Raw genomic sequence first — 13,054 nt, forward strand, 5'->3', positions numbered from 1 at the left:
GGATACGTGATTCGGGTCTTCAACTTTCTAAACGAGCTTTGTTACGCCACCCTGACGTTATCCCTAGTGACAGCTTTGCTGTTAAACAAGATGTGGAGCATAAATCTCGATGTAACTTTGATCGCTTTGAACGTCAGCCACCGCAGTCACAGCGTGACGTTGAGCTGCAAACACCGCAGACACGACGGGACGTTGAGCGGTAGACACCGTAGACATGACGTGACGTCGAGGGTCAGTCATCGTAGTCACGATATAGCATCGAACATCAGTCACCGCTGTTACTACGGGACGTTTGAACGTCAGTTACTTCTGCCACGACGTGTAGTAGAATAACATTCTCTGCAGTCACAACGTGACATCGACCCTCCAACTTTAACTTCTGTTCATATACAAGTTGATGTAGCCTGTCAGGCTTTTCCTTCACGTCATTCTGAATATAAATCTCCTTCTTGCAAGACTTTAGATTTATCAGATGATGTGCCTTCTGAACAAGTTGATGACCCCCTTTCAACTAATGTTCCTTTGGGGAGTCTTTCAGAAGAGGAGTAACCTAGGGTGGTCCAACAATCCCTTGTTTTATAATTATGAATTTCTTTAGTGAAATTTTGTCCTACTCGTTTTGTAACGGCTGCTCCGCCGTCTGAGTTTACTCTTGGCATGACTTTCTTCGACTCCTACATTTATGAAGTCAGTTCTCTCTTGTTCTTCCAAGAGGGCTATGCTCTTACTGGGAGACTGGTTGGAATCCAGGAGAAGTTTAGGAAAGTCTGCTTTTGCTTTTCCTCCTTCATAATTAGCTTCTCACTCGGGCGTGTGGTGTGACACAGGAGAAGTTCTCGGCTTGGGAGTACCTGCCTCCGCCCAGGGAGACTTCTTAAGCCTAGTGGACTCTCCTCGTCGTCTAGCCATGAGACGCTCCAAGATTTTATGGTCTGCTTCAGAGCTAGACCATCTCCTGTTAGGAATTTTTTCGAGCGTTTGAAGTTTTTATTTGTTGGATTGGTCCCTGGGAGCCTTAAGTAAGAAGGTCTCTACAGCTGTCAATGTATTGCTGTACAATTATGTCATGCATGAACAAGGCTATCAGGGATGGCTCCAATGATCTGGCAGCCACGTTCACTGCAGGAGTACTTAAGATGTAAGTGCGCTCAATGTGTTCATTGTCAAGACAAAGTTCACGATGAAGACTACCAAATCTGTCTTGGCAGCAGTAAGGGAAGGCGACTAGATGGTCTCTCTCGACCTTCAGGATGCATACTTCCACATCCCGATTCATCCAAACTTTCAACAACATCTGAGGTTTGTGGACGGGAAAGTAATGTACCAATTTCGAGCACTGTGCTTCGGCCTCATTCCTGCTCCTCTTGTTTTTACAAGGCCCTTGCAAAATGTAGCAAGCTTTCTACATTTTTTGAGGATTCAGAGCCTCCCTTTATTTTGACGACTGGCTAATCAGGGCGTCGTCATTAAATCGCTGTCTGGAGAGCCTCTAATGGACATTAGACCTAACCAAGGAGCTAGGTCTCATAGTGAACGTAGAGAAGTCGTAACTTACAGTACTCCATCCCAGACTATTCTTTATTTGGGAATGGAGATACAGTGTCGGATTTTTCGGGCCTTTTCGTCTCCCACAAGAATGGAACAAGCTCTGTTAAAAGTCCGTCACTTGCAAGAGAAAAACAGTTGCTCTGTAAGAGTTTGAACGAGCCTCGTGGGAACTCTTTCATCGCTGGAGTAGTTTATCTCTCTGGGGAGACTCAACCTTTGCCCTCTCCAATTTCACCTAAACCATTGGAACAAGGAGAAGGGCTTAGAGAGTATCTCTTTCCCAATCTCCAACTCAGTCTAGACATGTCTGACTTGGTGGGACAGCAACATCAGACTTCGAGAAGGTCTTTCTCTTGCGATCAAGAACCCAAACCATGTGTTGTATTCAGATGCATCGGATTTGGGTTAGGGAGCTCCACTGGACAGTCTGGAATGCTCGGGTCTTTGGTCCACGGATCAGAAGGAACTCCATTTAAGGCAAGTAACATCTCTCTTTTGACGAGATTTGTGCAAGGAAAAATGAATGTCTTGGCGAACTGCCTCAGCAGAAGAGGACAAGTCATCTCCATGGAGTGGACGTTGCACAAGACTGTGTGCGAGAAGCTATGGATGACATGGGGTCAACCCACCATAGATCTTTTTGCGACTTCACTGACAAAGAGGCTCTCGACTTACTGCTTTCCAGTTCCAGATCCAGAGGCAGCCCACATAGACGCTTTCCTGCTGGACTGGTCTCACCTGGACGTTTATGCCTTTCCACCTTTCAAGATCCTAAACAAGGTGCTGCAAAAGTTCACCTCTCACGAAGGGATCAGGTTGACGTTGGTTGCTCCACTCTGGCCCGCGAGAGAGTGGTTCACAGAGGTACTTTTATGGCTGGTAGACGTTCCAAGATTTCTGCCGTTGCGGATGGATCTCTTGCGACAGCCTCACGTAAAGAGATTTCATCAAAGCCTCCCCACGCTTCGTCTAACTGCCTTCAGACTATCGAAAGACTCTCTTGAGCTCGAGGGTTTTCGAAGGAGGCAGCTAGAGCGATTGCTAGGGCTAGAAGATCCTCTACCATCAGGATCTATCAGTCGAAATGGGAGGTATTTAGAGACTGGTGCAAGTCCTCCTCTATTTCCTCTTCCAAGTGCCTCTGTAGCGCAGATTGCAGATTTTCTGCTTTATCTGAGAAACGGTCGCTCCCTCTCTGCATCCACCATTAAAGGCTACAGAAGCATGTTAGCTTCTGTTTTCAGGCATAGGGGTTTGGATCTTTCTAATAACAAAGATCTCCAAGACCTGCTTAAGTCTTTCGAGACTTCCAAGGAGCGTCATATTTCGACTCCTGCTTGGAACTTGGACGTGGTCCTACAGTTCCTTATGTCAGACAGGTTTAAACCATTAAATTCAGCCTCCCTGAAGGATCTTACCCTCAAGACACTTGTTTTGGTGAGCTTGGCTTTGGCTAAAAGGGTTAGTGGGATACATGATTTTAGCAAGAACATCAGCTTCTCCACTATTAAAGCAGTATGCGCTCTTCAACTTGGTTTTTTGGCCGAGAATGAACTTCCGTCTCGTCCTTGGCCTAAATCTTTTGAAATCCCCAGTCTTTCTGAGATTGTGGGGAATGAAGTTGAAAGAGTGCTGTGCCCCGTTAGAGCTCTTAAATTTTATTTATCCAGAACTAAACCGCTACGAGGTTGTTCAGAGGCTTTATGGTGCTCTGTTAAAAAGCCCTCTTTGCCCATGTCTAAGAATGCGTGGTCTTATTTTATTAGACTTTTGATTCGGGAGGCACACTCTCATTTAAGTGAGAAGGATCGTAATTTACTTAAAGTCAAGGCTCATGAAGTTAGAGCGATAGCAACTTCAGTAGCGTTTAAGCAAAATAGATCCATTAAACGTATTATGGACGCGACCTTTTGGAGAGACAAGTCGGTATTCGCTTCATATTACTTGAAAGATGTCCAGACTCTTTATGAGGACTGCTACACACTGGGACCATTCGTAGCAGCGAGTGCAGTAGTGGGTGAAGGCTCTACCACCACATTCCCTTAATCCCAATATCCTTTTAATCTACTCTTGAAATTTTTAATCTTATTTTGGGTTGTACGGGAGACTAAGAAGTCTTTCGCAATCTTTTTGATTTGGCGGGTGGTCAAAATGTTTCTTGAGAGCGCCCAGATTAAGGGTATTGATGAGGTCCTGTTATAGGGGTGTTTGCCCTGGATATAACAGCTCCTGGGAGTCTTTCAGCATCCTGAGAGGATAGCTGGGCTTCGTGAGGAAAGCGGACTAATGAGGCAGAGTAATCGTCAGAGTCAGCTTCCTTACCAGGTACCTATACTTAAGTTGGTTTTTATGAAATATTTGTCAAAAACTCTTGAGCATATACGCCTTTATTGTTATAATACTGGTCTCTACCCACCACCATGGGTGTGAATCAGCTATTTATATATTCACCGGCTAAGTTTAATATTTAAAAATGCTATTTTCATTATAAAATAAATTTTTGAATATACTTACCCGGTGAATATATAATATTAAAGGCCCTCCCTTCCTCCCCGATAGAGACCCTGCGGACTGAGAAGAACTGGAGTGGTTGAGAAGTATATGTGGTATCTGGCCGATAGTCGGCGCTGGTGGGCACACCCACAACCTTCATGGCGATCGCTCGCGAGTTTTTTGGAATCTGTCGGGCCGTCGGAGACGTCAGCTTTTTATATATTCACCGGGTAAGTATATTCAAAAATTTATTTTATAATGAAAATATCATATTTATATCCCTTACTGAAACCAGGTTAGTCATTACATTACTTGGCTACTTTCCTGTAACCAGGCATACGGCATTTACGTTTGGCCTCCTTATAGGCATTTTTTCCTTTCCCCGATCGGAAGTCTTAGTCTCCTACAAAGGCTTTGGTTGGAAACTTCTCATAAGCATATCTGTTCCCTAGTAGGGAACATTTAATATAAATGCTAGTTTACCGATCGGAGACGGAGAAGTACAAAAGTTTTTTGTCCTAAGAAGGAGAAACCTCCGTTACAAACGTTTCCGTTCTTCAACAGATCCGGATACGACTTTTAAGTCGAACCACGCATGTATGCTTGTCATGCGCACAGTTCGGTGTCACTACTCTGTAGTAGACTTATGCTCTTTACCCACCCAACAATAGATTGAAGATACGTCTCAATCCCCTCTTGGGTTTGGTTGGAGGCGTTCGGTGATTACCGTACAATCTCTTGTCCGGAAAGCGATCTCTATGGAGATTGGCTATTATAACATAAGCTGTACTGATTAACTGGTTTACCGTTTGGTATCGGTCTTATTTGGCCAACCACACTGGATTAGTGGCAGTTGGAGGGAGAACAGGATGTTCCCCTTCGTTGCAAGAACGTGCAATTGGTTACACGTCTTGACATCATCTCGAGGTGTGTTTATTGCTATGCACTCCCCCCCCTCACCGCTGGATAATCCGCGGATGATGGGTGGCAGACGAGAGCTTCCGAAAAGAGGCCTGTCTTCTTGTCTTCCCTCTGGACCTGATGCTCTCTATAATGCATCAAAAGAGAGAGGGGGGGGGGGGGCATATGCCATACCATTCCATCCTCATCTGTTGGCCCAATTCAGAAAGGTACCAGCATTCACCTCTCTTAGGTAACCATCCAGCAGTACGAAGCCTTAGATGGAGAGAGGACAACTAGTTGCCCCCATCTGCTCGTGTCATTCCTGGTATAGGAATGTGCTTGCAAAACCACCCAGTTAGTGGGCTCCTAGTATCTTGGAATCATCTTGTATCCAACAAAGTCTTAACTTTGTGGGGTCCCCGACTGTGGTTATGCTCGCAGCAACCCTGATCTTCAGGCTCCCACTAGACCGTTCCCCAGGCCCTCAAAGAAGATGTATTCCAAGATCGGTGGGGCGGCCTAGAGGTGTGCCTTGTTTTCCCCCCAATCGGTCTAGTGAAAAAGTCTTCAGCCAAGTCAGGATAAGCAGGATCTCATCAATGACTCCAATGGCTTCACTATGGCATCCCGCAGAATGGTTCCCAGACCTTCTGCAGCCCCTGACTGAGCTCCAATAGCTTTGCTATGGCAACCCGCAGAATGGTTCCCGGACCTTCTACAGCTCCTGACGAAGTTCCGAGGGATCTTCCTCCACTGCACGATCTTCCAAGCAGCCACATGCTAACACTTTCCTAAGCCGTAGCTTTGCTTCGACTTCTCGCCTGGGACGATCCTACATCACCCCTCTCAGAGAGGCCTTTCGCATCAGGTTACGGAAAAGATGTCTAGGCACCTCAGACACTTTTCAGCGTCGGTCTTCCAGGCGAAGTGTTCAATCCTTTGTGACTGATGTTGTGGAAGGGGATTCTCTCCCATCGATGCCTTTACTTATGCAAGTGTGAGATAACTTGTCCCCCGTCGTATCTCAACCTCCTCCTGGGAATGCAATTCGGGTCCTTCAGAGTCTGAAGGCCCCTCTCTACGAACCATAGGCCCCGCAGCAGATCGTTTCTTTACACGGAAGATGCCCTTTCTACTCACTTGGGCTTTTGACCAAGAGAGTTAGTGTGTTGTATGATCCAACCTCTGATGTCTCCTACCCTAGGAGACGGGGAGAAGTAATCCTCAGCGGTGTTCCTGAGTAGATTGCCAAGACTCAAATCCGAGTGTGCTGTACCCTAGGTGCAACCCATTGTGAATAGAGTCTTCGTTCGGTAACTGGAAACCCATCAACTGGGGTTTTACCCAGTGAGGAGCCTGTGGGGTTACCTTGAAAGAACGATACCAGCTCGCCCCCGTGTGTCGGCACTGTTGACCAGCACGTGGAAGGTCAAGAAGAGGATCTCAAGGATTTCCTTCCCCTCTGGGATTGGAAGGCAATTGAGGTTACTCTTAATCTAGAATCTCCTCCATCCTAAAACCCAGAGCTTGTAACGTCACTGGCGTTGCTACGTCCCTGGCGTTCAAGAAGCTACTCTGTGGTGCAGATACTTTAAGTGGGCATGTGGAAGCGTCAATCGACCTTCACGGCCCACTTCCTGCAAAGACATAACCCACAAGAACATGGGGACCTTTTCCATTCGTCCTGTGGTGGTCGCACAACAAATGGTCTAAACACCTCAGTCTCCTTGATGGACAAGTAGCAGAGGGTTGAGGGCTGAGGCTACCTGGATTAGTCTGGGGTGAATGAGTAAGAATGTCTGGCTCCTTTCTTCCTTTCACTTTCTCCCCTCAGGGGAAAACAGCTCCGCAAGCCTCAGCATAGCTGACCTCACCTCGCTGTAGGTAAGACCCATTTCCCTTGTGCCTCCTAAGTATGGAAGAATACTTTGTTACGTCCCCAATACCTTTTAGAGGGAGGGTATTGGGTAAGTCTTTTAAGAACAATAGGTTCTCTACTTGAGTTCCTATGTTAAAGACAAGCCACACTGTTAGTTCCACTCACACACAAGCTTCTGCAGGCCGCTATCAGTGCATTACCTCATATCGGCACTTGATTTTAGTGAGGGTAGGGTCCCTTCTACTATCGTCGTCGTTGGCGCCCACTCGTGTCCGAGTATTGGGTTCTGTCGTTAGCCATCAGCCTCCTATCTGTGGGGTGGGTGCTTATGTCTGATGTGGCTGTTAAGTCCTAGTCTGTGGTGGAAGAGTCGCGGACAGTGTTCACAAGGGAGGGTAGGTGGTGGGCGGGGGTGTTCTAATCGTTCTCTCCTTCTTCTCCTCCTAGCCTCCTCATTTTGTCTCCTCCTCTCCTCGAAGTCCACGGTGCCATGGTGTACTGTACTCCTCCAGGTTTTCCTGTCCCTGGCTGTTTCTTCCCATGAGGAAGGATCGATGTCAGTTAGAGCCAGGGTGCGCTTTAGTTGATCTTTATAGCGCATTTTCGGGGCTCCTCGTGGTCTGGTGCCCTGGGTCAGTTCTCCGTAGAATATTTTCTTTGGGAGCCTAGATGGATCCATCCTATGCACGTGTCCTATCCAGCGGAGGCGGTGGTGGATGATGGTGGCTCCACGCTGGTCAGCGAGGCACATTCTAAGACTTCAATGTTGGTGGTGTGGCTCTCCCAGGGGATTTTTAAGATCTGCCTCAGTTTCATTTGTTGGAAGCGTTCTAGGTTTTTAAGATCGTTTTTATATAGCGTCCATGTTTCACATGCATACAGGAGCGTGGAGAGGACTACTGCCTTGAACACCATTATTTTGGTGGTCATTGTCAGTGCGTGGTTGTTAAATACGCGGCAGTTGAGTCGGCCAAAGGCGGAGTGGGCTGCCCTGATCCTGTTCTCCACGTCCTTTTTGCTTGTGGGAGCTGATGTTAGGATGCTCCCTAGGTAGGAGAACTGGTCCACCTGTTCTAACGGTTGGTCATTCACTGTGGTATTGAAGTTGGGGAGCATCAGTCCTGGTGGATGTTGGACGAGGGTCTTGGTGTTGTCTGTGTTGACTTGCATCCCAAAACGTTCGTAGGCAGAGTTGTATGCATCAGCTAACGACTGCAGGTCCTCTGCCGTCTGACCTGGGGTGGCATTGTCGTCAGCATACTGCAGTTCTCGCACTGCACACAAGGTGGTCTTGGTTGAAAGCGCTTCCATCCATGCGGAAACGTAGGTCGACTGAGGGTGTGTCTGGGGGAATCTCGTTGAGCATTGCTGCGGTGTATAGCGAGAAACACGTTGGGGCCAGAACACAGCCCTGCTTCAGGCCGCCGTTGATGGGGAATGGGTCTGAAAGAGAGTTCTGGTGGCAGACTCTCCCAACCATTCCGTCATGGAGGGCACGCACCAGCTTGACAAAATCGGGTGGGCAGCCATATCTTTTGAGGACAGCCCACATGGCAGGTCGAGGTACTTTGTCAAAGGCCTTTTTCAAATCCCAGAAGATGAACATTATGGGCTGTTGTTGTTTGAGGCTCTTCTCTTGTAGTTGTCGCGCACAGAAGATCATGTCTATGGTCCCGCGGGAAGGTCGAAAGCCGCACTGGGACTCTGGCAGGACGTCTTCTGTGAGAATAAGGAGGCGGTCAAGGAGAATCCGAGCGAAAATCTTACTCGCGATGCTTAGTAGTGATATTCCCCGGTAGTTGTTACAGTTCTCCCTGTCTCCCTTCTTGAAGATGGTAATGATGTTTGCACCGCGGAAGTCACTGGGGGGGGTCTTGGTCTCCCATATTTTCAGTATAAGGAGCATCAAACGGTTCCTCAAGCCGGGGCCACCGTGAGTGAGGAGCTCCAACGGGATGTTGTCTGGCCCTGGGGCTTTGCCGGGCTTCATGCGCTGCAGGGCCTTGTTGAAGTCATGGATGGAGGGTGGTAGTGCCATCCAGTGACGGACGGGATGCAGCGGGGTCATTCGCAGGAGATCGTCTGGGGTGTCTGCTTGGTCATTGAGGAGGTTCTCAAAGTGAGAACTCCACCTGGCCAGGATGCCCTCGCTGTCGGTGATGGTCGTGGCCCCATCCGCGTCCTTCAGGCTGCCCACTGATGACCGTGTGGGACCGAATATTTCCTTTGTTGCTGCATAGAAGCTGCGCAGGGCACGTTGGTCAGCGAAACTCTGTATTTCTGCAACTTTTCTTTGCCACCAGGTGTTCTGGGCTTCACGGATCCCTCTTTGGCAACCAGCTTCAGCCACCTTGTGAGCACATTTGTTAGCTGCTGTTGGTTGGTTTTCCAAAGTCAGGCGTGCTTGTCGTTTGGTTTCAATGAGAAGAGAGATGGTAGCATCATTCTCATCAAACCAATCCTGCCGTTTCTTGGTGGTGTAGCCTAGTGTTTCCTCCGCGGTACGGGCCATGGCATTTCTGAGGGAGGGTGGTCCAGTTGTGCTCAACAGTGGCCTGACCCACGGGGTCTGCGAGGTATTGTTCGCAGGCCTCCTTGTAGTTCTGTGCCACCTGTGGGTTGCGGAGCTTACTGCAATCAAAGCGTTGGTGTGGTACGCTGTCAGGTACCCTTCTGGGTGGTCGTAGGGTCGTCACGGAGAGTCGGGAGATGAGGAGTCTGTGGTCCGTCCAGCAGTCGTCCACTCCGGGCATGGATCGGGTGATGCGGACATCTCCTCGGTCTCTGGCTCTGGTCAGGACATAGTCCTGGGTGTGCCAGTGTTTAGACCGTGGGTGTCTCCATGTGGTCTTTTGTCGCTTTGGTAACTGGAAGATGGTGTTGGTTACCACAAGTTGGTGTTCTGCACACAGACCCAATAGGAGTTGGCCATTGGCGTTGCAATTTCTAATGCCATGGCGGCTGATGATTCCCTCCCACAGGCGATGGTCTTTGCCTACTCGGGCATTAAAGTCGCCAAGCACAACGAGCTTGTCATTGGCGGGCACTGCCTGGATGGTGTGGTCGAGCTGGGTGTAGAAGGCAGCTTTGTTATCATCGGTTGAGGTCATAGTCGGGGCGTAGACAGAAATCAGGGTGAGGTGTCTGTCCCGCGTGATGGGGATGCGGACAGTCATCAGGCGCTCACTGATGGCCTTGGGAGAGAGGTTGTGCTGCTGCACTAGCTGGGAACGGATGGCGAAGCCGACACCGTGGATGCGAGGCTCCTCTAGGGCCTTGCCTTTCCAGAAGATGGTGTAGCCTGTTCCAGCTTCCCTGATGTTGCCCTCTTCGGGTAGTCTGGTCTCGCTAAGAGCCGCCACATCAACATTGAAGCGGGCTAACTCCTTGCAGACGAGGGCTGTACGTCGTTCCGGGCGGTTGGTGTTCGTCACGTCTTGGAGGGTGCGGATGTTCCACGCACCTAAGGTTAATATTTTTTTCTTGTTGTTTCGACCGCATTAGTGGGATGTCCGCCAGCCGCGGTGAGCTGACCAGACGGGTTTGCCATGTCCGATGTTTACCCCACCTTTTCTAGGGGCCTCCCAATGTGGGGTGGGCTGCGGTGTCCTCAATAGGCCAGCCCAGTCACGGGTCCAGCTGCCGAACTCTGGTGTCACGGCACCGTCACCGGAGAGCGACTGAATCTTGGACTCGCCGCCTGAGTGCAGTCGTGGGCTAAGGGCTTCCAGCTATCCAGGCCTGCCCCCTTCACCCACGGTGCTGTCGCCTCAGGACTTGCTGGTGGTGATGATGATGGTGAGAAAGAGATGAAGAAGGGTGGAGGAAACGACAGAATGCCAGTAGCTTCTACTATCAATCACAGATCAAAATAGAGGACCCTGGGTCATGACCAAGGCCAGTTGGTGAGGACTTCCTCCCTCCTAAGAGTAAGTCACCCTAATAAATAGCGAAGGTTTGTATCTGTATCGGAACAAATAAAAAATTTGGAAATAATTTGTATTTTTCCTAACATACAAACCTGGAGCTATTTATACAAATTGTCCTGCCACCCTGTTCCCCTAGAAGTCCTGCCATAAAGCAAAGTGGTTACTCAGCCGAGAGGTGTGAGTGAGCGGGGTAGTTAGTCTACCCCACCCCCACCCGCTAACTAGCGGATGGGGTAGTTATGCCTCACTAAAATTATCATGGCTCGTCTTTCAGCTGCGCCGAAAGTAATACCCTAATAAATTGCTCCAGGTTTGTATGTTAGGAAAAATACAAATTATTTCCAAATTTGTTATTTTTCTGCCGTATTATCCAGCTCGCGCTAGAATATCTCCTATAGTAAAGAATGAGGGTTTGTATGTTAGGAAAAATACAAACTGTTATAAGTTTGTCATTTTGCTTAGCTGTACAAACCTGTCCTTTAAGCTGAACTTCCCCTTAGCTGTACAAACCTGTCCTTTAAGCTGAACTTCCCCCCTCAATCACCCTTTGTAAAAAAAATTAGTGTCCAACTGACTGACATGTGGACAGGGCTTCCCCTCCACCTCCTGATATCTAGTCATAGCTACCTTGTTGAATTTTTAATAGCCATTTCAAATTCACCGAAGTCATACTCCTACTTAAAGACTCAAGGTTGTATAGTTAGAAAAGATACAATTGAGTTTAAAAATTTGTGATATTGGATCAGTGTTGATTCTTACATCCACTTATTTTCCATGGAGGTAGAGAATACGTATAAGTGTGTCGTGTAGTTGATAGTCACACTGTACTCTACTATTGTGTTTTTAGCCCCCATAGGTTAGGTAAGAAAACATATCCAAATGGAGCAGCTGACATGATTTGTCTATGCTAGCTAAATCATTACCAACAAAACAGTGTATGAATACTAAATTGTCAAACTTCTCTTTTATCTGGACATAATCCATGCTTTCATATGTAATATAGTATTGTTCATAATATTGAACAGTCAATAACTATCACTTATACCTGAACTGATTATCGTATATGTTTTTATGATTGAAATTTTGCTTTTACATTTCTCATGATTTTATCATTTTCAGGTTGACTTGATATGCTGCTGAGTTTGAAGCAGTAAAGGAATTTTTGAATATTTGGTGTAATTTTCTAAAGATACAAGTATGGCTAATGTGTTTATTCTTGATAATGGAGCTTACACAGTCAAAGGCGGATTTTCAAATCAAAATGAGCCCAGGTATGTTGCTTTACTAGCTCAGGTTTATTTACAATTATAGGATACAAGTTCAGGTTAATATGGTACTAGTAGATGTGTGATATGCTTAGTGTCATAGATGGATTGATTGCAAGATATCTGGCATCATAACCACCAGGGTTCTAGATGTATGGTACTTTACTCTATTTATAAGCATGCATGAGATATTAAATACACTAGTATAGATTTCAAGTTGGGTTGAAAATTAGCAAAAAGTAAGTATAAAATGTTGAAAGTCAGAAATGGAAGGATGTACCCATGTCTAAATGGTAATGCTATTTTCATTGACCTGTACATACAGCACATTTTATTTGTTCGTATGCATATGTAAACCCTTTGCTTTTAAGATAAGTTATTTTTTCAGTGGAGCGGGGATAGCCATTAAATTCGTTATCGTGGTAGTTAATGACCACTGGCTAGTAGCCCCTTCCCCATACTTTCCTGTCAGGCACTTCACTTTTGTTTTTGGCCACAATGATGTAGTGGTTAGTAGACTGCCGATGGGTGTACCGCACAGACTTGTTGTTTAGTATGATGAACCCACTCCAGCCAAACTACATTTCCCAAGTTATTTTCTGTAAAAATACTACTGTATTGCTAGAATCCTGGGTAAGATTTCATTCAGGTATGATTTTCTACTAGGTTATCTTTTTCTATTAAACAGATGAAGAATTACTTGACTATTAAGGTAAAGGTGTGAAATAGGTTAAGGTTATGTATAGGAAAGAAAAAACTTGAAATTAAAAAAATAATGTATTTATTTGGTGAATAAAAGAATAAGGAAAAATAACTTCATGTCCTATACATGATTTAAAAAAAAAAAAAAAGTAATATACCCTGATAGAAAATTCACACCTATATTAAGGTACAGTATAGACCGACCAGCTGTTTAAAAAAATCTGACTCTGATTTATACAAAAAATATTACAGAATCAAGTATCACTCTTCTAAATTGTATGCCCCCCCTAAGGTTCGGCAAAGCCATTCCCAACAGCCACTAAAACATCGGGTCT

General features: G+C 46.7%; 1 protein-coding gene across 1 annotated transcript in view; it reads left to right on the plus strand.

Annotated features, from left to right (window-relative positions):
* The window catches only part of LOC137657885 (actin-related protein 6-like), a 134,986-nt gene that overhangs the window by 39,514 nt on the left and 82,418 nt on the right, over positions 1-13,054 (plus strand). Inside the window, exon 2 of the mRNA XM_068392501.1 lies at positions 11,872-12,023. Within this exon, the coding sequence (XP_068248602.1) occupies positions 11,950-12,023 (74 nt within the window). The 5' untranslated portion in view covers positions 11,872-11,949. The remainder of the gene's footprint in view (positions 1-11,871; positions 12,024-13,054) is intronic.

The sequence above is a fragment of the Palaemon carinicauda genome, chromosome 1 (assembly GCF_036898095.1).
Source record: "Palaemon carinicauda isolate YSFRI2023 chromosome 1, ASM3689809v2, whole genome shotgun sequence".
NCBI classification, from domain to species: domain Eukaryota; kingdom Metazoa; phylum Arthropoda; class Malacostraca; order Decapoda; family Palaemonidae; genus Palaemon; species Palaemon carinicauda.